The sequence below is a fragment of the Dermochelys coriacea genome, chromosome 15 (assembly GCF_009764565.3).
Source record: "Dermochelys coriacea isolate rDerCor1 chromosome 15, rDerCor1.pri.v4, whole genome shotgun sequence".
Lineage (NCBI taxonomy): Eukaryota > Metazoa > Chordata > Testudines > Dermochelyidae > Dermochelys > Dermochelys coriacea.
In genome coordinates, this window is record NC_050082.1 from 3,380,447 (window position 1) to 3,405,025 (window position 24,579).

General features: G+C 49.6%; 1 protein-coding gene across 7 annotated transcripts in view; it reads right to left on the reverse strand.

The window, feature by feature from the left end:
• Positions 1–865: 865 nt before the first annotated feature.
• MORC2 (MORC family CW-type zinc finger 2) overlaps positions 866–24,579 on the reverse strand; it is a 107,287-nt gene continuing 83,573 nt past the window's right edge. For 3 of the 7 annotated variants that reach the window (XM_043497842.1, XM_043497845.1, XM_043497844.1), the window contains 10 exons: positions 20,785–20,917; positions 19,835–19,909; positions 19,331–19,714; positions 18,613–18,759; positions 18,461–18,515; positions 17,302–17,443; positions 16,785–16,973; positions 16,589–16,682; positions 15,383–15,571; positions 866–1,524 (listed from right to left, as the gene is read on the reverse strand). In XM_043497842.1, coding sequence (XP_043353777.1) covers positions 1,384–1,524; positions 15,383–15,571; positions 16,589–16,682; positions 16,785–16,973; positions 17,302–17,443; positions 18,461–18,515; positions 18,613–18,759; positions 19,331–19,714; positions 19,835–19,909; positions 20,785–20,917 — 1,549 coding nt within the window. In that variant the 3' untranslated portion in view covers positions 866–1,383. Of the gene's footprint in view, positions 1,935–15,382; positions 15,572–15,594; positions 16,323–16,588; positions 16,683–16,784; positions 16,974–17,301; positions 17,444–18,460; positions 18,516–18,612; positions 18,760–19,330; positions 19,715–19,834; positions 19,910–20,784; positions 20,918–24,579 lie in introns of those variants that run through there. The other 4 variants (XM_043497843.1, XM_038373227.2, XM_038373222.2 and 1 more) reach the window with 4 other exon arrangements.

The following is a 24,579-nucleotide window of genomic DNA, read 5'->3' on the forward strand; positions in this document are numbered from 1 at the left end:
AATGTGTTGGGAGTTGACACACTTCTCAGTGCCCTAAGGGTTATAACATCAGCTCCCTTCTTGAGTTTTCGCTTGTGGGAAGAGGTCACCATGAGCATGCCACTCTTGCTAGAATGCCAGTACCTATACCAAGAGCTTTTTTGGTTAACACTATTTGCATTTCCCCAAAGTGAAGGGGCATTTCCTAGAGCAGTTTTGGCACAGAGAGAAGGGGAGTGATGAGGCTTAGGGAGCCCTGTTGGTGAGCATTGATGGCTATTGCATAAACACACTACCAGCATGCCTGGGGTGCCCCATGTCTGTGACAGACCCTGGCCCCTAGCACAGGGGTTCTCAACCTGTTCTTTTCTGAGGCTCCTGGAACATGCTATAAAAACTCCATGGCCCACCTGTGCCACAACAACTTTTTCTGCATATAAAAGGCAGGGCTGGCCTTAGGGGCTAGTAAGCAGGGCAACTGGCGGGGGCCACGTACCACAGAAGGCCCCATGAAGCTAAGCTGCTCAGGCTTCAACTTCAGCCCCAAGTGGCAGGGATCAGGCTTCAGCCCTCTGAGGTGGGGCTGGGGCTTTCTGTTCCAGGCTTCAATGAGTCTAACACTGTCCCTGCTTTGCAGACCCCCTGAAGCCTTCTTGTGATCCCCAAGGGGCACCAGACCCCTGGTTGAGAACCAATGCCCTACCAGTTTTAAATACAGCCTCCAACCCCCACATTAGAGAGGATAGAGCTCATCCTTGCTGCTGAGCTGGGGCTAGGTGCAATCCAGTGACTAAAAGGGGGAATGGCTCCATTTCCAGTGCTCTATTTAAAAACAACTGGAAGAGTCCAAGTGGAGCAAAGCAAGAAAGAGCAGAAGGAGGGGCACTTAGAACACAGGGTCAGTTTTATTTTGAGCTAGTCAGGGAGTCCATCTGCCCCTCACACCTCAAACAATGGCAGCAGTGGTGAAGAATGTGCAATATGGGGCTGTAGAAGCGGTAGAAACCTTGCACTCTAACCCTTGCACCTCCCTGCCCTGAGAAATCACAAGGTACCAGAACCCCAGCAGGCTCAGTCCCAGCACTGAGAGCCTCTTCCCCTCTCCCACCCCCCAATTAAAGCATCGGTGGGTCTAAGCTTCCTAGGCCTGCTAACAGAGCCCCACTCCCTGTTTGATCCTATGGCTGTGTAATGAGGGCTCTGAAGACCCCACATCCATGCTCAGCTACAGCATCCTGAAGGTTCACACCCCATCCCATCACTGAGGAATAGGTGCACTGATCCCCTTGCGTAGTTAGAAACCCTGAACCTGAGCCTCCTATGGCCCAGTTACCATAGCCCTGAGGAGCCAAGCCCAATCCAGATTCTACTCAGTCACTCAAGGTCTCAGAGTAGGTGTTTCCATTAAGTTGTTGCTAGATTTTTCCCTTCTTTATCTGAAGAGATATCAGGTACAAGGTGCTGCAGAGGATGTTCTGGTGCCAAGAACTGGGCATAGATTACCAGCATACCCCGAAGGAAAAAGGTTCTTGTACTTTTACTGCACTGAAGGGGGGGGGGGGGGAACAAAAAACAAAAAAACCAACACCGCTGCCCTCCTGTCATACCAGGCACAGTTCCTGTTTCTTTTAAAAAATAAATATTTATAAACAAAGGGAAGAGATTTGAAGAACTACAATGTTAAAAACTGTCCTGCCAACAGCACCAACGTCTTTTGCATGTAAAATCACAAGAACAGGTTGTACACAGACATCAATATGATACACAGTCTAATGGCCCTCCCCTTTCATGCGCTGCTCGGGTCCCCTCCACTGCAGGAATCCACATCTCAGAGATCACAGGGACCAACTCCTCCATGCTGCTTGCCAGTGCAGGGTCTGGACTGCTCAGTCTCCCTTGGTGATCAGATCCTCAATATATGCATCCAGCTCATCATCAGTATTAATATCGATGTCCTGAAACCAAAGGCGCAAGAGGAGATTACTTACCTGGACAAGGAGGCTGTTCGAGATGTATAGTCTCCTATCTGTATTCCACTGGGGGTTTACGCGTGTGCTGTGTGTCCGGAGCCAAGAATATGAAAGTAGTAGTGTTTGCTGGTACGCACATGGGCCCTTGCTTCACCTCATCGTTTTGTCCAAGGCAATAAAAGGCAGGGTGGACTGACCCCAGCCTCAGTTCCTTCTCCACCACAAACTGAACAGATGCACAGCGGGTGGGAAGTGGAATACAGATAGGGACCACACATCTCGAAGAACCTCCAGTTGCAGGTAAATAGTCACCTCCTCTTCTTTGAGCGACGGTCCCTACTGTATTCCACTGAGGGTGATTAACAAGCAGTACCTAATTTGGAAGAGGGTGCAAGGAAGAGGATGGAATGGTGGACCAGAAGACAGCTGTGCCGAAACATCCCAGAGTTTGGCACCAAGGTGTAATGAGCAACAAAGGTTCATACTGAACTCCACCTGGATGCCCTGCATAGTCTGAAAGCAGTACATTGTGAAGGGAGAGTGTAGTAGATGCTTGAGCTCTTGTAGAATAGGCTCTCCCCCCGCAAGGAGTGGAGGCTGACCCAATAACCAACAGCAGAGCATAATGCACCCTGAAATTCATTTAGACATCCTCTATGTGGAGATTATTGCTGTCACTGAAAGGATTAAGGGGCAGGCAAACAGTCTAGGGGACTTCCTGAATGGTCTCATCGTCTGCAGGTAGAGGGCCAAGGCCCTACAGAGATCGAGGGAGTGAAGGCGCCACTCCTCTGCTGAGGCATGAGGCTTCGGCAAGAAAGCAGGTAAGTGCATTGGTTGGAGGGGATGAAAGCAAGAAACAACCCTTGCAGAAACTTGGGGTGCTGGCCCAGGGCAACTTTGTCACTATGGAACATGGTGAAAGGGGGATCCGCCCTCATTGCCCTCAGTTCACTTATTCTTCTCATGGGAAGTAATAACCCCAGGAAGGCAACCTTCATGGAAAGGAGGGACAGGGACATGAAGCCAGTGGCTCAAAGTGCAATTTCATTAAATGTCAAAAAGAAAAGGAGTACTTGTGGCACCTTAGAGACTAACAAATTTATTAGAGCATAAGCTTTCGTGAGCTACAGCTCACTTCGAAAGCTTATGCTCTAATAAATTTGTTAGTCTCTAAGGTGCCCCAAGTACTCCTTTTCTTTTTGCAAATACAGACTAACACGGCTGCTACTCTGAAACCTGTCATTAAATGTCGAGAGAACAAAGTAGAAGTCCCATTGGGGAGCAATAAGTTGAATGGTGGGAAGGTTCTGAGGAGACACTTTCAAAACCTGGTAGTCAATGGATGTGTAAATAGGGAGTGCCCTTCCATGGGTGGGGGGGGGGGGGGGAAGTCCACAGGGACAAGGCCCCTCTGTTGGGCCAGGAGGCAAAACGCTTCCATTTGGCCCACTAGGAATGCCTTGTGGACTCCTTCCTGCTGCTTGAGAGGATGTTTTAGAATCATAGGACAGGAAGGGACCTCAAGAGGTCATCTAGTCCAGTCCCCAGGACTCACAGCAGGACTAAGTATTATCTAGACCATCTCTGACAGGCGTTTGTCCAACCTGCTCTTAGAAATCTCTAACGATGTACTGCCAACAAACATTCCCATTCTAGCGAAGATGTCCATCCAAAAACCAAGCTCTGAGGGGAAGCAACTGTGGATCAGGATGCCTGATCATGCTGCCATGTTGGATGAGCAGCTCCAGGAAAGTTGGCAGAGGAAGCGAGGGAGAAGCTGACAGAAGAAGGTGGGGAAACCAGAATGGGCCTGGCCAGAAAGGGGTGATCAGAATAATCATGGCCTTCTCCTATCTAATCTTGTGGGGGACTTGTGGCAGCAGAGGTAGAGTGGGAAAGGAGTAATTGATCTCGTCTGACCAGTGGAGGACAAGGGCATCGCCTCAGGAATGGATGCAGAGCCCCCCGGAGCAGTATGTGCTGCACTTGCTGTTGGTGTGGGAGGCAAGAAGGTCCCTGGTTGGAGTCCCCCATAGGCTGAAAATGTCGTTAACTGGGAGCTTCACGACACCGTAATCATGATCGACTATGTATTTGCTGCTGAGGGAGTCTGCAATCATGTTCTGAGTCCCCAGAAGATAGGCTGCTGACAACAGGATCTTGTGGGCAATGCACCAATCTCATAGATGAACTGCTTCCACACAGAGTGTAGTTGATCTTGTACTCCCATGTTTGATGATGTAAAAAACACTGGTGGTGTTGTCAGACACGATGAGAACATGATGGGAGCAAATGGATGGAAGAAATGCGAGACGCTCTCCATACTACCTGAAGCACCAGGATATTGATGTGCATTCTGGATTCCCGAGGAGTCCAAGACCTTTGTGTCATGTGCTCACCCATGTGGGTGCCCCATCTGGCGAGCGATGCGTTTGTGATGATCGTTGTGTCAAGGAAGGATGGGAGGAAAAGCATCGGAGTGCAGACCTAGCTCAGGTCCATCCACCAGAGCAGGGAGGAAAACACCTCTGGGGGACACTTATAAAAAGCCAGTCAGCTGCGAACCAGCTGAGCAGTGAATAGCAGAGATGCTAATAGAGAGAGTTCGCCTGGAATCTGTTTGAGAGGAGATACGCTAAGGGCTGCATTAAGGAGGCTGTGTTGGTGAGTATCTGAGTGTCTGTTGTGGGGACAGTTTGACCGTGTGCTTGATTGGCGGTTTAAAAAGTGAATTGGGAGTGCTTTGTTCCAGGTGAGCCTTGAGTGGGCCTGACTGTTATAAAAATCCAGTCAGCTGCGAACCAGCTGAGTGGCGAAGAGCAGAGAGGCTAACAGAGGGAGTTCGCCTGGGGAGAGCCCACTGCGGCTTACATCTTGCCGGCTTGGCTTCTCTGAGTAGCTACTACAACACCTGAGGAAGCTTGTAGAAGGACAGTAATATGGATGGGGAGCGTTCAGCTGTTGTGACCTGCACTGGATGTGCCATATTTCTTTTTCTTCCACAGGACAGAAGTGACTTTGTCTGTACAAAGTGGAAACTGGTCTCCATATTGGAAGAGGAAGTTCAAGGTCTGGAGAAACAAGCATCGACCCTGCGTTGCATAAGAGAAACTGAAGATTTCCTGGACAGACGTCAGGATATGCGTCTACGGACACAACATTCTGAAGATTCAGAGCAGGCTGCGCAGCAGGGACAGGAGAACGGTGAAGAAATTTGGCAACATGTGACCTCCAGAAGAAGAAAGGGGAGCGTCCATGTACCAGAAATGCAGATACAGGTAAGCAGCAGTTTTCATATTCTCTCCACAGGTACTAATGCCGAGAGTGGACTAGAGGATACATCTGAGGGAAGGGAACAGAAGGAGACTCCGCCGACTGGAAGGCATGAGATGCACTGTCCTAGGGATGGGGGTTCCACGACCACCACTCCCAAAAGGAGGCGGCGGGTGGTGGTGGTCGGGGACTCTCTCCTCAGGGGGACTGAGTCATCTATCTGCTGCCCCGACCAGGAAAACCGAGAAGTCTGCTGCTTGCCAGGAGCTAGGATTCACAATGTGACGGAGAGACTGCCGAGACTCATCAAGCCCTCGGATCGCTACCCCTTCCTGCTTCTCCACATGGCCTCAATGATACTGCCAAGAATGACCTTGAGCGGATCACTGCGGACTATGTGGCTCTGGGAAGAAGGATAAAGGAGTTTGAGGTGCAAGTGGTGTTCTCGCCCATCCTCCCTGTGGAAGGAAAAGGCCTGGGTAGAGACCGTCGAATCATGGAAGTCAACGAATGGCTACGCAGGTGGTGTCGGAGAAAAGGCTTTGGATTCTTTGACCATGGGATGGTGTTCCAAGAAGGAGGAGTGCTAGGCAGAGACGGGCTCCACCTAACCAAGAGAGGGAAGAGCATCTTCGCAAGCAGGCTGGCTAACCTAGTGAGGAGGGCTTTAAACTAGATTCATCGGGGGAAGGAGACCAAAGCCCTGAGGTAAGTGGGGAAGTAGGATACCAGGAGGAGGCATGAGCAGGAGATCGCGGGAGGGGAGGGTTCCTGCCTCATACTAAGAAAGCAGGACAAACAGCAAGTTATCTCAAGTACCTATACACAAATGCAAGAAGCCTGGGAAATAAGCAGGGAGAACTGGAAGTTCTGGCACAGTCAAGGAATTACGATGTGATTGGAATAACAGAGACTTGGTGGGATGACTCACACAACTGGAATACTGTCATGGATGGATATAAACTGTTCAGGAAGGACAGGCAGGGCAGAAAAAGTGGGGGAGTTGCACTGTATGTAAGAGAGAAGTACGACTACTCAGAGCGCCGGTATGAAACTGCAGAAAAACCTGAGTGTCTCTGGATTAAGTTTAGAAGTGTGAGCAACAAGGGTGATGTCGTGGTGGGAGTCTGCTATACACCACCGGACCACGGGGATGAAGTGGATGAAGCTTTCTTCCGGCAACTAACGGAAGTTACTAGATCGTAGGCCCTGGTTCTTATGGGAGACTTCAATCACCCTGATATCTGCTAGGAGAGCAATACAGCAGTGCACAGACAATCCAGGAAGTTTTTGGAAAGTGTAGGGGACAATTTCCTGGTGAAAGTGTTGGAGGAACCAACTAGGGGCAGAGCTCTTGACCTGCTGCTCACAAACTGGGAAGAATTAGTATGGGAGGCAAAAGTGGATGGGAACCTGGGAGGCAGTGACCATGAGATGGTCAAGTTCAGGATCCTAACAAAGGGAAGAAAGGAGAGCAGCAGAATACGGACCCTGGACTTCAGAAAAGCAGACTTTGACTCCCTCAGGGAACTGATGGGCAGGATCCCCTGGGAGAATAACATGAGGGGGAAAGGAGTCCAGGAGAGCTGGCTGTATTTTAAAGAATCCTTATTGAGGTTACATGGACAAACCATCCCAAGGTGTAGAAAGAATAGTAAATATGGCAGGCGACCAGCTTGGCTTCATAGTGAAATCCTTGCTGATCTTAAACACAAAAAAGAAGCTTACAAGAAGTGGAAGATTGGACAAATGACCAGGGAAGAGTATAAAAATATTGCTCCAGCATGCAGGAGTGAAATCAGGAAGGCCAAATCACACCTGGAGGTGCAGCTAGTAAGAGATGTTAAGAGTAACAAGATGGGTTTCTTCAGGTATGTTAGCAACAAGAAGAAAGTTAAGGAAAGTGTGAGCCCCTTACTGAATGAGGGAGGCAACCTAGTGACAGAGGATGTGGAAAAAGCTAAGGTACTCAATGCTTTTTTTGCCTCTGTCTTTACGAACAAGGTCAGTTCCCAGACTGCTGAACTGGGCAGCACAGCATGGGGAAGAGGTGACCAGCCCTCTGTGAAGAAAGAAGTGGTTCGGGACTATTTAGAAAAGCTGGACGAGCACAAGTCCATGGGGCCGGATGTACTGCATCCGAGAGTGCTAAAGGAGTTGGCGAATGTGATTGCAGAGCCATTGGCCATTATCTTTGAAAACTCATGGCGATCGGGGGAGGTCTTGGACTACTGGAAAAAGGCTAATGTGATGCCCATCTTTAAAAAAGGGAAGGAGGAGGATCCTGGGAACTGCAGGCCAGTCAGCCTCACCTCAGTCCCTGGAAAAATCATGGAGCAGGTCCTCAAGGAATCAATTCTGAAGCACTTAGAGAGGAAAGTGATCAGGAACAGTCAGCATGGATTCACCTAGGGCAAGTCATGCCTGGCTAATCTAATTGCCTTCAATGACGAGATAACTGGCTCTGTGGATGACGGGAAAGCAGCGGACGTGTTGTTCCTTGACTTTAGCAAAGCTTTTGACACCGTCTCCCATAGTATTCTTGCCAGCAAGTTAAAGTAGTATGGGCTGGATGAATGGACTATAAGGTGGATAGAAAGTTGGCTAGATTGTCAGGCTCAACGGGCAGTGATCAATGGCTCCATGTCTAGTTGGCAGCCGGTATCAAGTGGAGTGCCCCAAGGATTGGTCCTTGGGCCGGTTTTGTTCAATATCTTCATTAATGATCTGGAGGATGGTGTGGATTGCACCCTCAGCAAGTTTGCAGATGACACTAAACTGAGAGGAGAGGAAGATACGTTGGAGGGTAGGGATAGGATACGGAGGGACCTAGACAAATTAGAGGATTGGGCCAAAAGAAATCTGATGAGGTTCAACAAGGACAAGTGCAGAGTCCTGCACTTAGGACGGAAGAGTCCCATGCACCGCTACAGACTAGGGACCAAATGGCTAGGCAGCAGTTCTATAGAAAAAGACCTAGGGGTTACAGTGGACAAGAAACTGGATACGAGTCAACAGTGTGCCCTTGTTGCCAAGAAGGCCAATGGCATTTTGGGATGTATAAGTAGGGGCATTGCCAGCAGATCGAGGGACGTGATCGTTCCCCTCTATTTGACATTGGTGAGGCCTCATCTGGAGTACTGTGTCCAGTTTTGGGCCCCACGCTACAAGAAGGATGTGGAAAAATTGGAAAGAGTCCAGCAGAGGACAACAAAAATGATTAGGAGACTGGAACACATGACTTATGAGGAAAGGCTGAGGTGGGATTATTTAGTCTGCAGAAGAGAAGAACGGGGGGGGGGGATTTGATAGCTGCTTTTGACTACCTGAAAGGGGGTTCCAAAGAGGATGGATCTAGATTGTTCTCAGTGGTAGCAGATGACAGAGTGAGGAGTTATGGTCTCAAGTTGCAGTGGGGGAGGTTTAGGCTGGATATTAGGAAAAAAACTTTTTCACTAGGAGGGTGGTGAAGCACTGGAATGCGTTACCTAGGGAGGTGGTGGAATCTCCTTCCTTAGAAGCTTTTAAGGTCAGGCTTGACAAAGCCCTGGCTGGGATGATTTAGTTGGGGATTGGTCCTGTTTTAAGCAGGGGGTTGGACTAGATGACCTCCTGAGGTCCCTTCCAACCCTGATATTCTATGATTCTATGACTGACAGCAGAAAGTACATGGTATATCGCATGGGTGAACAGACCCGTTGGAGCCACAGTTAAAGACAGCCAAGTTGGAGGTGAGTGAAGGTGATGACATGTGCAAGCTGCCATGTGGCCAAGGAGAGATGGTCCTTCTGTTCCAGACAGGAATTGCCTGTTTACTCAGACGACGAGTTCCTGCACAGTCTGGAACCCGGCCCTCTGTAAGAAGGCTCATGTTGAGACCATGCTGATGGAAGCCCCTATGAAATCCAGGGACTGTGTTGGAACCAGAGTTGATTTTTTGACATTTACACTCACCCCCAGGAGATGAAAGGAGACTGAGTGATGTGGAGGTTTAGGCTCAAGGCTCTTCCCTGTATTGCGCTGCTAGCAGCCATTCAATCATCAGGACGGAAATATCAGGACCCCCTGATGCCAGAGGTGGGTTGCTATGACAGAAAAATCTTCGGTGAAGACCTGCGGAGTACTGGCGAATCTGAACAGTAGGACCCTGTATTGGAAGAGCTGAGGGCCCACCGTGAATCTCAAGAACCTTCTGTTGGTTGGTTGGATGTCTGCGTGAAAATAGGCATCTTACATACCAAGAGCTGTAAACCACATGCCTCTTTTTAGTGACAGTATGATGGCTGCTAAGGTGACCATACCAAACTTCGGCTTGCATATGAAACAATTGAGCCATTGGAGGTCCAGGATTGGTCTCCATCCACCCTTCTTCTTGGGTACCAGAGAATACATGAAATAGAATGCGGTGCCCTGATAGTCCAGCGAAATGTGTTTTATTGCCCCCCCTTTGCAGTAGGAAGTTTATCTAGAGCGTGGATGCTGTCATGAGACTGGTCCCTGAGGAGGGATTGGGGCGAGGGATGCGTAGGAGGTAGTGTTGTGAACTTGATTGTATAGCCATGTTGAATGACATCCAGGACTCACTTTTGTCTGCTGTTATTGCAGTGCAAGTTGTTAAAAAGAGTGCTAGACAACCCCCAAAGGGGTGGGCTGAGTGCATGGCAGGAGGAGGCAAAGCAGTTGGTGGCTCTCTAGGTACATTCAGAAATATCGCTTCTGGGAGGACTGAACATGTGATGCTGAAGGCTGTGAAGGCAGTAACGTAGGACGGGATTGCTGGGTCTTCTGTCACTTGCGAGGGGGTTCATAGGGTTGTTGTTGTTGGAAGAACTGAGGAGTCCTGAACTGCTGTGCAGGTGGCAGAATTTTCGCTTGGGTGCAGGTATGTAGTTACCCAGAGATTGTAGCATGGGTCTGGAATCCTTGAGGGAGTGGGTCGGTCTTCTAGTTAATCAGGCGAGACTAATAAAAAGGTATTCTGTACCTCCCTGGGGAAAGCTATGGTATTCTGTACCTCCCTGGTGAAACCAGATTAACGTAGCTGTGATTTCCTCCGCATGAGGATTCCCATAGCCACTATGTGCAAAGAGGTATCTACCATGTCCACAGCACCAGTCTCATGACCAGTTTGCCCTCCTCAAGGATAGCCTGGAAACGGGCTTGAGCTTGCTGGGGGAGTTTGTCAGTAAAGTCCTCCAATTTACTATAGTTGAGAGTCATATTTGTAGTTTGAGATCTGAAATTGGAGGCTAGCTGATGAGCAGACCTTGCGACCCAGAAGGTCTAGTTGCTTCCCTTGTCTGCCAGGCTGCAGTATGGGTGCTGCTGCCTGGCCTATTCCATTGCCGCTTTGGATCACGAGGAAATTGGGCGAGGAGTGGGAAAATAGAAACTCAGACCCCTTAGCTGTACGTACAATAACTCCTCGCTTAACGTTATAGTTATGTTCCTGAAAAATGCTACTTTAGGTGAAAATGTTAAGGAAATCTAATTTCCCCATAAGAATTAATGTAAGCGGGGGGGGGGGGGGAAAGAGGGGGATTAGGTTCCAGCGTTACATACACACACAGTATTAGTTTTAAACAATTTAATACGGTACACAGTAATGATGATTGTGAAGCTTGGTTGGGGTGGAGGAGTCAGGGGATGGGATATTTCCCAGGAAATTCCTTGCTGCTAAATGATGAACTAGCACTCGGCTGAGCCGTCAAGGGTTAACACATTGTTAATGTAGCCTCACACTCTACAAGACAGCATGAATAGAGGGAGGAGACACAATAGACGCATGGCAGTGGCTGCAAACATTCCCTGAGGAAACTGAACGCGATGAACCATCCACGCTATCCCACTGGAGTGCACCATTCCCTCCACTTTCCAAAGTGCCGAGGGTGGGGGTGCATGTGAGAGAGATGTGCGTTGCCCCTTTAAGTACTCTGACCCCACTCTAAGTACACTGCCTTTTTAAGTAGATCAGCAAGTTGAGACAGCAGCTGCTGCCAGCAAGCTCCCTCTGCCCTGAACCCTGTCGCGTGTCCCCCATGGTCTGTGGAGATGGGGTACAGGAGCGGGGGAGAGGGACCCCCTCACATCAGCACCCCTCTTCCCCCCATCCCCTGCACAGCAAGCAGGCGACTTCCGGGAGCAGCACAAGGCAATGGGAGGAGGGACACCTGAACTGCTCGGCAATTGATAGCCTGCTGGACGGCTGCCACACAAGGAACTTAGGGGAGCTGATGAGGGGCTGCCAGGCCACCCTGGTTCCAAGCCCCCACCAGCTAGCTGCAACGGGCTGCTCTTCCTGCAAGCAGTGGACAGAGCAGGTGGCTGCCAAACAAGGGAGCATTGCACTACTTTAAACGAGCATGTTCTCTAATAGATCAGCAACTTAACAACGAAACATTAACCGGGACGGCGTTAAGTGAGGAGTTACTGTAGTACTGCTTTTCCGCCCCCTTGGAGGTGGGTGCCCAAGTGGCCGGGATGTGCCAAATAGTTCCAGCCAGTTGAAGAATGGCATTGTTGATTGGTAGAGCCACCCTGGTCGGTACTGAGGCCTGAAGGATGTCCAGAAACTGGTGCTGTTTGTCCTGTACTTCCTCCAGTGGAATATGAAGGTCCTCACCCTCCCCACCTAGGAGGTCTTAGAACTGGCGAAAGTCATCTGGAGGTGAGGGGGGAGCCAAGATCACTGCTGTGTCTGGAGAAGAGGACAGAAATTGTCCCTGCTGTGGAACCAGTACCAGTGGAACCAGACTGAGTGGTTCATCCGCAAAACCAGTTCTGACCTCCTACTCAAGGATGCCTGAAGCGGGGATAGGGGCAAACCCTCTCTTGCTGAACGGGAAGATTCTGAAGGTGGATATTGAGGCCAGGACCCACAGTGTGGCCAACAGGATGGATCCAGCAAATGCTGCAGAAGGCCCCATGGAGTGGGTTACCAGTGGCTTCTCTGCTGGGGGAGAGGAGGGTACTGCCAGAAGGCCCCTTCGGGTAACTCGTAGTGGCAGTAGTGAATGGGTGGCCCTTGTGCTCCATCCAAATCCTCTGATGATGCAAACTAGGATTCCAGTTCCAAAGCCAGTACCATTGGAACCCTATAAACTAGTGGTTCTCAACCAGGGTCTGGGGCTCCCGGGAGGTGGGGGGGAGGCACCCGCATGCTGGTTTGAGGGGGTCCGCCAAGCATGGCTGGCATTAGACTTGCTAGGGCCCAGGGCAGAAAGCTGAAGCCCCATCATGGAGGACTGCAGCCCAGGGGCCAGAGCTCCAGCAACTGGGGCTGAAGCCTGAGCAACTTAGTTTTGCAATTGCTTGTGGCATGGGCCACCAGGCAATTGCCCTGCTTCCTCCCCCTTAATGCCAACTGTAGATTTTATATGGAGAAAAACAGCTGTGGTACAAGTGGGCTGTGGAGATTTTGTAGCATGTTGTGGGGGCATCAGAAAGAAAAAGGTTGAGAACCCCTGCTAGAAACCACAGGGGAAAGGATGGAAGCACGATATAACTGAGGTTAGTCCTGGGTTGGAGATTGTACCTCCCTAGGCACAGACTGTAGAAAAAGGCTTAGGATCTTGCTTCCCCTAGAGCAAAGAGTTCATGAGGCAATCTCCAACCTCTCCATAGTCAGTGGCATGTGCTCTGTAGCTGGAAGTGGAGTGGAGTGGAGGACAGTTTCAAAGCCGCCAGTTCCCTTTACTTAGGGCGGGCTGACTCGGAAGGCATACGTCTTGGTGCTTGGTACTGGCCAATCTGCTAGCCTGTGTGATTTCTTGTCATGCTTGTGAGCCTTGGAAGGCACTGCTTCTCCGTGGCTGGAACTCATGGAGGGTGCATCCTCCTCCTTGGGCCTGGAGGAAAACTTACTGCCGTGCATATGGCGTATGCTTCCTTGCCTCTCAAGTAGGCCCCAGCACGAGGTCCATAGTACTGCTACTGGCAGAACTGGACTATCTCCATGGTGAGAGACGCGTTCTTGGGTTTCTCAGGCTGATGTACAGCGGGGGTGCCCTGGCCAGGATCTCACTGCAGCCGCATGGAGACCTCCATGAGGTGCTTCTTGAGGCAGAGTCCCAGCCTTCCTGGTTACGGCTTGGGAAGGACAAGCAGATGCTACACCTGGATGAAATGTGGGCTTCTCCCAAGCAGTAGAAGCAGCATTGTTGCTCGTCGCTGACTGAGAACAAGCACGGGCAGGAGGTGCAGATCTTAAACCCTGGCGTCTTCGGTATAATCCAGTATAGGTATGGGTGCTGGGTTGGGGTGGAGGGACAGGTAAAGGGATTCCCCAGTCTCTTATCTCCTAAAAACTACTACTAGACACTAAACTACAGTAAAAACTAGGCTAAAACCCAACTATGTACAATTCTAATTTTTTTTTTCTTCTTCTTTTTTCAGTAAGTATGATTCAGACCAAGTGGCGGTGAGAAGAAACTGGAGATGCGGTCAGTCTGCTCGTCCTTTGTCACCTCAGACAAAATCATAAGGCAAAGCAAGGGCGTATGCATGGGTCAACTGACACTACTTTCAAATTCTCCAGCTCCGGACACATGGCACATACGTAAACCCTCAGTGGAATACAATAGGGACCATCACTTGAAGAAGAAGAGATGTTACGGCAGATACATCAGGAGCAGGGGATGGGAAACAGGGAGAGAAATGTTGTAATCTCTCTCTTCGGAAATCTCCAGAGCAACCCTTGCCATAACATTCCTGCCTATCCCCCTCAAGCCCAGCCTGCAGGACTTATTGCTATTCCAGGAGCTAAGAACTTCACATGTTTACACCTCAGATGAATACTTACCGGTAGCACTGCCAGCTTTCCTAGCTGTGGCCTTATTAATAGCCAGCCATCCCCCAAACCCTATCGGAGCCCTGATGCTCCCCTCCCACCGTACAACCCTACACTCAAGTTTTCACATCAGACACCATTCTGCTTTAGAACTGGGCAGAAATTCCCTCCAGAGCACACCACCACTTCTTAACCAGCCCCAAGGATTGCTACTGAGAGATGAAGTACTCCCTCTCCCCAGGAGCGGAGCACAGAACTTTTTCTACACACATGGTCTCTGGTGGCACAGAAAGCCAAAGCCAAGGGATGTTTCTCCTCTGCCTAGCTGTTGGTATAGTCATTGACACCGGAGGACAGTGGGGTGTAAATCAGAACTCCCCAATCACTCACGCAAGGGACAGCATCACGCACCCACACACAAGCTATAAGCCAGTGAAGAATCAGGCTCTGGGAATTTAACCCCACCTGCAACATAGAACACTGAGGGCTTGGCTACACTTGTGAGTTAGAGTGCATTAAAGCAACCCCGGGTGCCCTAACTCACTATCCGTCCACACAGGCAAGGCAGGTAGAGCGCACTGACTCCACGGCTAAAGTGCTCCTGGTACTCTACCTCGGCGAGAAGATTAACACTTGTTGTGCCTTGACTGAAATACCCAGGCATCAGTGTGAATGAGGTGTTGCATTACTGTGCTCTGATCGGCCTCCGGAAACATCCCATAATCTCCTTAAGTCAAGTGGCTACTCTTCTCATTGTTTTGGAATTGCTGCAGGAATGCGGATATTCCCTTTGAAAGCTCTGTTTCTGACAGCCAGTATGCTTATCTGCTCCAGGACAATGCAACCATTACTGTAGAATTCTGTGTGTGAGAGAGAGGGGGGTGGGGTGGGCGGGGTGTGCGCGCTGCTGTCTGAACTTACAAGATAGCATGTGACATGCTCTCAGACCCCCGAAAAACCCACTCTCCCCCCCCCACATACACACAACACACTCCCTGTTACACTCCACCCCACCCCACCCCCATTTGAAAAGCATGTTGCAGCCACTTGCATGCTGGGATAGCTACCACAATTCACTGCTCTCTGTGGCTGTTGCAAGAGCTGCTAATGTGGCCACGCCAGTACGCTTGTAGCCATCAGTGTGGACCGATTGCAGCGCTTTCCTTACTGCATTCTACGAAGGCTGGTTTAACTCAAAGTGCTCGACATCTGCAAGTGTAGTCACGCCCTGAGTTACAGAGGACGAAAGACAAAGCTGGAAGGTAATCAAGTCATGGGCAAAGTGAAGTTCTAACTTTCCTCAGTGTCTCAACTGGCCCCAATCCAGTGGCACTCAGTAATTTTAGTCTGCACCTGGGGTCTCACCCACCTCCTGCACTTTCTGCAGAAGTGCCACAATATTAGTCCTCAGCTTCTGCAGTTTCTCCTCTGTCTCCTTAAGTTTTCTCTCTGAGCTGCGGAGGTTTTCCTCACAGGCTTTGGCCCGGGCGTCAGCACGAGTCTGATAGGAATTGCACAAGTTCTGTAGACCCATCTCGTACTGTTTGAAATATTCTTTCTGTGGGTAGACAAAAAAGTCAGTCAATACGCTGTGACAAGTGGCAAGATCAAGAAACACCAAAGCCCCACCCCCAGCAGCATTCCCCCAGCAGCTGCAATCTGTCAATAGTAATGAAGGGGACTCCAGATGCCAACCTCTGATACTGCCAGGGAAACAACAAAGTCACCAGTTAGTCTATTCATTTCTGGCTTTTACCACAGAACGTTAGCAGACAGACAGGCTGCCCTGTCCCGCAAGAGCAGAGCCCAAAGCTCAGAGATGGACTCTAACATGTACCCTCTCTCTGTCTGCGGCCACAGAGTCCCATACACCCTGCTCCCACCACTCCATTATGGTTTCCTCCCTGATTTACTGGTAGAAACATGTAGGCAGAGATAAAATGAAGTTGATTTGCCTAGCAAAGAACACCAATCCTTTTATTTCAGCATCTGGTCACCATCCAGCCCATTTGTTTTCATTATAAAACCTGTGCTTTCATCAAAAAAGAAAAAGAAAAAAGAAAGATGGGTGAAAAACCCTGAGAAAATCCAATAATAAAACCGAAAGCTTTGTTTCACAGGCTAGTTAAGGTTGCCTTGTGATAATAACGTCCTAACATTTCTAAACTTGAGCAGCATGACCCTCAGTGGATCATAAGAGGCACTTGCTGGCTCACACTCCATCCACTGACAGAGGGATGAGGAGAGGAAGAAATCAGCAGAACTCCATGATCGTTCACCATTTGGCATCCCAACAGATCTCTGAAGAGCTACGATTTGGTAAAATAAACATTGTGTTCACATTTCCTCAAGAGGATGAACACTCCTGGGGATTGGTTCTGCTTTGAACCAATTTGACTAGATTGAACCATTTGACTAGATGACCTCCTCAGATCCCTTCCAACCCTGATATTCTATGATTCCAGAAACATCCATTTGATCCCTCTATTCCCAAAGCAGAGAAACCCAGAATCTGAAAATTTTCCATTTGCAGACCCAGCACAAGTTTAGTGTAACAGAGAAGCACTGAACTCACCAGAGGAAAAGCCATCAATTCTTCTGAACTCATGGAACTCAGCTCTTTCTTAGAGATGGGAAAATTCGGAGGTAAGAAGTACCGCAAACAATTCCTACCCAAGAGAAAACAAGCAGCCACAAATAGAATTTAAAGTCTTGTTTGGAGACTGAAATACTCAGAAATCATAACTGCTGTGAGCACCAAATAAACCCACCGGAGTGTCTGGACTAGCAAATCCACAGTCTCCTGGTTGCTGCTGGGACCAGTGGTGTCTGGCTCAATTCGGGCACAATCTGAGGTAGAAGGCTCAGCTGCAACTTCCTCTTCCTGCTGTGTGTCTGGACTCTGATACTCTGGAGAGGGAGGCTTCATCAACCGTACATCCTCACTGCCCTTCTCTACCCTAGGGGGGTAGCAGGGAGTCACATACAGCCTTCTCCAGACTAGCCAGACCCTGTTAGTAGCCCCTGCCGCAGAGCCCCCATCACTCTGACAACAGCTCCTAGATTACACTGCTTCTTCCAGAGCCCCCCCTACATACAAATGCCTGTTCCCTTCACAATAACAGAGCAGCTTTCTCCAAACATTCCTGTGTACACAACCTTCCCAACGTAAGAATGGATTATTCCTCTCCTCAGCACCTGTGAAAAGATAACAGGGTCCCACCTCTCCTCCCTGTTGAAGGGGGAGCATCTCCAGAGCCCCCGCAGCCAAAGATAATGGTTAATTACCAACGATCTCTTGGTGTGGTGTCTGTAGGTACGTAATCGAATTTCACCTTCCAGCGTATGGCATGCTTGCCCATCTCCACAGCTGTGACACGGCCTGTGAACCATTCCTTGTTCACTCGTACCTCCACATGCAGCCCTTTGTCTGAGACACAGAAGGGCAGGTGTTAGGGGGGTTTGGACTGAGGCTGAAAGCACATTTCACTCAGCTTTTTCCAGAGGGAAGCTCATGCTTCCTCAGTACTCTGCTGGGAATGAACCTAAATTTACGGAGGCTAAGCTCCCAAGCTTCCAGGTGCGGGGCAAGAAAGACTTACAGATGGAGCAGTAAAGGCATCTCTGATGCTTGTCACTCACAGAGAACGAGCACGGGCAGGAAACAGTTCTTAAACCCCAGAATGCAGGGCATAGTCCCGGCGGAAGAAAGGTCCCTGGAGAGAAACTAATGCTAACTAACTTACTAATTAATTAATCTATAACTACTATATACACTAGCAACAGCTATATACAGCTACCTACACAAATGGACAGGTCACACTCTTAGTCAAGCTCAAAGTGCAAAGGAACTATTCAGGCCACGCAGCGATAAGAGGGAATTGGAGAAGCACCAACCTGCACAACCTATTATCCCCTCAGCAGCGAGCACAAGGGGACACATGACGCATGTGCAGGTCAACGGACACTCCTAAGGAAAGCTTCCAGGCTCTGGCACATGGCACGCATGCACACCCACATATGGAATACATACAGGGACCATCACTCGAAGAAGAACCTAGAGTTGTCACCACCCTTCACGTGTCCTGGGAATGGGACATGAGTCACTCCCCTTTGTGGAACTTTTTCTTGTAACCCACAACAGGGATGGAACTGCCTGGGAACAAGTGAGGGGACTATACTCCAGACAGCCCTGCTGACTCTCTGCTGCAATACACCACAAACAAGGGAGACTCACTGATTCATGCAATGAGGCCCAAAGCCTCCTTCACCATTAATACAAATGTGCAGCCCAGAGATTACAAATCCCAGCATGCCATATTTCAGCACGATTAAAGCAACCTTAGCCACAATCAGTTAAACTGTATGTAAATTCCTTGGGGTTGGAAAAGACATGGTCACTTCTGGCACAAACATGGTAACTTGAGTTTAATGAGTTGCTCCTCACCTTTTTGGGCTCTTTTCAGATCTGCTAGCTCCTCCTCCCCTGCACTGTCTGTGAGCTGTAAGCATAAACAGCTCGTGTTAGCCATCTCACAGGAAGATCAAGAGAGCTCACTAGCTCCCTTCCTGCCAGAGGGAATTCACTGCAATCCTCACCTCAACCACCACCTCGTTTGAGTCCTTCTTCTCCTCTTTCACTACCACAAATTTGCCCCGTTTCGTTTTCTCCTTCTTCTGCTCCACTTCCTCCTCAGCTCCATCCTCCATGGTGTTAAGTGTCCTCTTGCGGATGCTGGAGGCCTGCTGAGAGCAAGTGATTTCTGGCTGAATCTCAAGAGTGCCACCAACCATCCATTTCAAGGGAGTAGGCTTTCAGACGAGCTCAGTGCCTCTACAGCCGCCTAAACAAAGGAGCCAGGGTTTCAAAAGAGCTCAGCCCCCAACAGCTCCGGCTAAGAACAATGGGAGCAGCTGGGTGCCAAGCCATTTTGAAAATCTGACCATAAGACTTTCTACAGAAGGTCCTAGCACATATCATATAATCACACATATATCCATCCCATGCCACAAGGGATAGCCACAAATACCACCAGTATCCTTCATCACCATGAACCTGCTGCCATGTTTCTACCCCATGCAGGGCAATCACTGGGATCTCACATGAAGCAGCTGGGGCAAGTGATCCCACTAAGGATATATCGTTGAGCTCTCACCTAGCACAGTACAGTTCTTCCATCCTATGCAGTTACTATAGAGTGGGGGGGAGGGGTCTCTCACACTTGAAGGTGAGGAAGATGCTGGGTAAACACTGGGTTTGTCCACGTTGAGGGGTAGGGCTTTGAGGATTTCCCATCCTACCAAATAATGGACTCACCTGTGGAGGTTTGAGTGCTGCAGGTTTTTTCAGCACCGGTGTCTTTATAATTTTGGGGCTGGGAGTCTCACGCTGGCTCATGGAGTTCTGCAGAAGCATGGGGGGTGGCCTCCCAACATGGATCGGTTTGGCAGGAGTCCTGACAACTGTGCTGTTGGACTTTCCTGCAGTCACAATATGCTGCTGTGTCCTGGAAGTACTAGCTTCCTCCCTAGACAGCACACTTGCCAGTTTGGGGGTGCTGATGGCTGGCCGAGCCAGGGGGGCCTTTCGCAGTTGGCTGATGGACTTGGGGGGAGGTGGCGGCCTGCTGGGAGCATTTTTAATTACATCGGGTAAAGGAGGAGATCGCGGGCGTTGAGGTCTGCTCAGTGATTGGGAGTCCTGGGAGAAGAGAGTGCACAGGAGAGAGGAAGAATAAAAAGTCAGGAATTGCTCACAGAACAGTTCAGTATGGTATTGAAGCATACAGGTCTGCAGCAGTATAGGAGCTGTGTTACTTACCTCCATGATAGGCCGCGTGGTCACTTCCAGAGGTAATTTCTTCAGGTCAGCTTGGGACCGGATTGGAGTCGATTTCTGTGGTAAAACAACAGGAACACGGTCATTTTAAAAGCTGTCATTGTTTCCCTAAAACCCAAAGTTAGCAGGTGGTGATCATGCTGGGGAATGTTAAATGGGTTCTGCTGGCTCACTAAGGCAGGTGGCTCACCCCACATCTAACCATAAAAAAAAAAAAAAAGAGGGAGCAGCCCAATAAAGAGAGGACATAGGCTGTGGGCTGAGCAGTCCACAGGGAGGAGTCCAAAAAAAGAAGTGAAACCTGAAGTCTGAGCTAAACTTTGTTTTACTGCTGCTTATTTTATGTTACTAAAATAAACCCCAGGACGTGTGAGAACAGGATTTGGACTCTAGGCAGCATATGTTGTTCTCCAGTTCGTCCATGATGCCTCCATCGTCCAATTATTAAATTTTCAAATAAGCACCTTCATGCTTTCTCCTGTGCTGACCCTCACACGTGCGAGGAACTCTCCATAAACATCCACAAAACGAATGCACTAACCTCATTCAAAACACTCCTTAACATTCTTTTTCCATTATGCCTACAAAAAAAATGTATAGTGGCTAGTCTGCTGGTATGCTGAGGCTACCGCCTATCATGCTGACGAGTACTGTTGTTTTCTTGTACTCTAGTCTATCTGCATCTATCTGTTGTCTTGTCTTATACTTAGATGGGAATTTCCTTGGGGAAGTGAATGTCTTTTTGTTTGGTTTGTACAGAGCCTAGCACAAGGGGGTCCTGATCCATGACTAGGGGCTCCTAAGCACTACGGTAATACAAGTAACAAAATGAGAGAGGGTTGAGAAAGACATTTAACTCAGCAAAATTCATTTGCCCAAGGAGGCATCTCAGATTCTCTCCACCATGCTCAGCCCTAGGTCTCTAGATGCACCTGCAGAGCCTCCAGTTTCTCCTGCTGCTGGCGAATTTTCTCCGTCAGCTGCTTCTGCTTCTCCTCTTGTGATCTGAAGTCCTTTTTCAGTGTTCCCAGCGGTACCTTCTGCTTCTGCTCTGAAGCTTCACACCTAACAGTAGAGAAAATGATAATAGCCAAGCTCAGCAAGAGACCAAAAGGTGAGTTACAACAAACTTTTACAGTTAGGGAGAGCAATACCATCCTCAAGGAAACCTAGTTGTTTCCCTTTTACTGCAATACCCTAATCTCAAGGACAATCAAAGATTCACAGGTTTTAGCCAGGCAGAAATGCATAAACAGAAGCTTACTGGCTTTACAATTTAAGGGTTAAAAACAGTCTTTAAAACAAACCTATTTACGCTGGGAGCCCATTGGCATGAGCCGCCCATTCAGAAAGCAGGAGCCACACAGGGAAATGCCACAGGCAACTATTCCAGCCAATGGTGCCTCCAATTGTCAGTTCCTTCATTACTGCTGACAGCTGAGGAGATCCCTCTGGCTACCATTATGGAGCCCCTTTTAACTAGTTTTCCATCTACTCCTGAATTTTCCCTGAATTTTAAGCTGACTGGCACCAATTTTCTTGCCCATCAGTTCTACTGCAGAGGGTGATACTTTGTGGGTTAATGATCTGGTATTTCTCTATTTTCCGTATAGAAACACTGGCCTGGCTACCACAAACCCCATGAAAGGTCTCTGTGGTGCTTCTGCTTGGTAGCCTCTTGAGGCCGGCAGCCTTGCTCACCTCAGACTGTCCTCAAACATACTCTACACTGATGGTTTTAGACTCCACACTTGGCCTGTTGTGCACATGCCAGACTCCAGCGGCTTAATTCGTACTGCAAGCTGACTGGTGTTGATGTGTGTGTCATGGTTTGCACTGGAGTTCACAAGCTGTGGAGACTGAGCTTCACCAAGAACACCTTAGAACAGCTGCCATGGGAGGATGGTGAGGACTCCTCTTCCCTATACCAGTACACTGAAGGAACAGCATTAAGGAAACACTTGTGCTGAGGCAGTCTCCCTGGAGGAGAGGGTAGCAGAAAGTGGTTGATGTGGTGGGCAGATCAGTGTCCTCCCTCATGCTAACGAACAAAGGGGAAGGGTGATGAGTAGCTTGAACCATACTATGGATGTTGTCCCATGGCCATAAAATGCATTGGGAGTACCCAACACATGCATTAGAAAAATCTCTTTGATCCTAGAGATCCTTGTGGAAGCAAGCAACACTGGGACATCTGCAGACAACTTCTAGGCCTCTCTGATTAACAAGCCAGTGTAAAGCTATTATAGCTTACTGGATCCTTCTCTTTCCTGAACTTCTGCTAGGGCCCTTCCTCGTTTAGGTACTGTATTTAAAAGCTTATGGAAGTCGTCTTCCCCAGTGGATGCAAAAGGTGTTCTACCAGGCAGTCCAGGGAAAATGTTCAACTAGGAATGGGTTTACAAATGCTGCCCATCCAGATTACCATGATCAGATGTGTTCTCCTGTGCTGCAGAGCCCACACAGACACATGCTATACCCAGGGATCCTGGCAGCTTTGCTAATGAGAACACCCCAAATTTTGGAGAGGAGGGCAGTTCCGGTGCCCTATGGACTTTCACACACTGGGTAATCCAGAGGGTGATCCCCTCACTCACATGGACAATCAGCCCACTGCACCATGTATAAGGAAAACATGGCTGCAGACAATTGGAGTCCATTAATGATATAATCTCACGAGTACTTTCTTAATTGGAGAGTATTGGATTAAATCTTTCTCCAGTGGGAATACAAGAGATGGATCTCTTAGGCTGTCTGCAGATTTTTATTCTTGGCTTTAGGAGGGGACTGTTTTAGCATGGAACACTTCTCTCCACTGGGGAAGGAGACTCCTCGCTGCTTTTCCACCCGTGACTTAGGTTGCAATGGTCCTGGAAAGAATTCAGGAGGAACTGAAGGATCTGATAACCCAACAGCCTTCCGTGGGCCAAGGAGGTCTGGTTCCTAATTCTGTGGCAGATACCCAAAGATGAATCAGGCAAAGAGTCTAGCCTCAGATCCTCAATCAAAGCCAGTGCACCCCCAGCTTAGCAGCTCTGTCCCTGAGAAAAAGACAGTTACCTTTTCCATAACTGGTATTCTTAGACATGTGTTGCTCATGTCTATTCCACAATAGCTGTGCATGCTCGCCACGTGCCCCGGTTCCAGAAGTTTTCCCCCAAACAGTACCCAAAGGGGAGCCCCCATAGCAACCCCTGGAGTGGCATCTCCATGGCATGATATAAGGGGTGCTGTGCGCTCCCCCCACCTTCAGTTCCTTCTTGCAGGACAACTCCGACAGAGGGGAAGGAGAGTGGGATGTGGAATAGACATGAGCAACACATCTCGAACACCAGTTATGGAAAAGGTAACTGTCTTTTCCTCTTCAAGTGATTGCTCATATGTATTCCACAATAGGTGATTTCAAGCTACATCTGTTGGAGATGGGTAGGAGTTCACAAACTCTTGGGACGGAGCACAGCCCTGCCGAACCCGGCATCCTCCCTGGTCTGGGAGAATATCGCATAATGTGAGGTGAACGTGTGAATTGAAGACCATATGGCAGCCCTACAAATGTCCTGAATGGGGACATGGGCCAAAAAGGCAGCCAACAAGGCCTGCGCCCTAATCGAGCGTGGCCTCACTATTGGTGGCGGAGGGATTCCCACCAGGTCATAACTGGTAAAAAGCCAGAGCCCTTCTCACATCCAGGGTGTGGAGGTGGTGCTCCTCACTGGACGCTTGGGGCAGAGGACAGGCAGAAAAATGTCCTGACCCATCAGATAGGCGGAGACCACCTTCAGGAGGAACGAAGGGTGTGGGAGGAGCTGGTCCGTATCTTTATGAAACGCTGTGTATGGGGGATCGGAGATCAGAGCCCCGAGTTCCGAGACCCGCCTAGCCAACATGATTGCTACCAGGAAGGCTACCTTCCGTGAAAGGTGCGATGAGGAGCACATAGCTAGTGGCTCAAATGGGGGGCCCGTGAGGCGGTCAACACCAGGTTTAGGTCCCACTGTGGGACTGGGGGCCTAACATACAGGAAGAGACGATCCAATCCCTTAAGGAATCGGCCAGTCATAGCATGGGAGAATACCGTGTGGCCCTGCACCAGTGAGTGGAAGGCTAATATGGCCGCCAGGTGCACCTTGACTCTAAGGTGAAGGAGATAGTCCAGAATCAGCTGGATCGGGGTAGCTACCAGGGAAACGCCCTGCTCATCCGCCCATCTGGAAAACTGAGACCACTTTGCCAAGTAGGCTCGGCACGTGGAGGGTCGCCTGCTTTCCAAGAAGACGTGCTGAACCCCTTTGGAGCACATCCTTATCTCCTGGCCTAACCATTGAGCAGCCACACTGTGATGTGGAGTGCCGCTAGGTTGGGGTGGAGGAGGCGGCCCTGGTCCTGGGAGAGTAGGTCCGGGCGGGACAGCAATGGCCACAGCGAGGCGACCGCCAACCCCATGAGGATCCCGTACCAATGCTGCCTGGGCCATGCCAGGACAATCAGAAGGACCTGAGCCTTTTCCGTCTTTATCTTTTCCAGGACCTTGCCGATCAGTGGGATGGGGAAAAGGCGTAGAGAAACTAGCCTGACCAGGACAGGAGGAAGGAATCCGAGATAGCGCCCCGTCCCAGCCCCCCCGGAGCAGAACCGGGGATAGCGACAGTTCTGCCGAGTCTCAAACAGGTCCACCTGGTGAGTTCCCCACACTTGGAAAAGTCCATGCACCACGTCTGGGTGGAGAG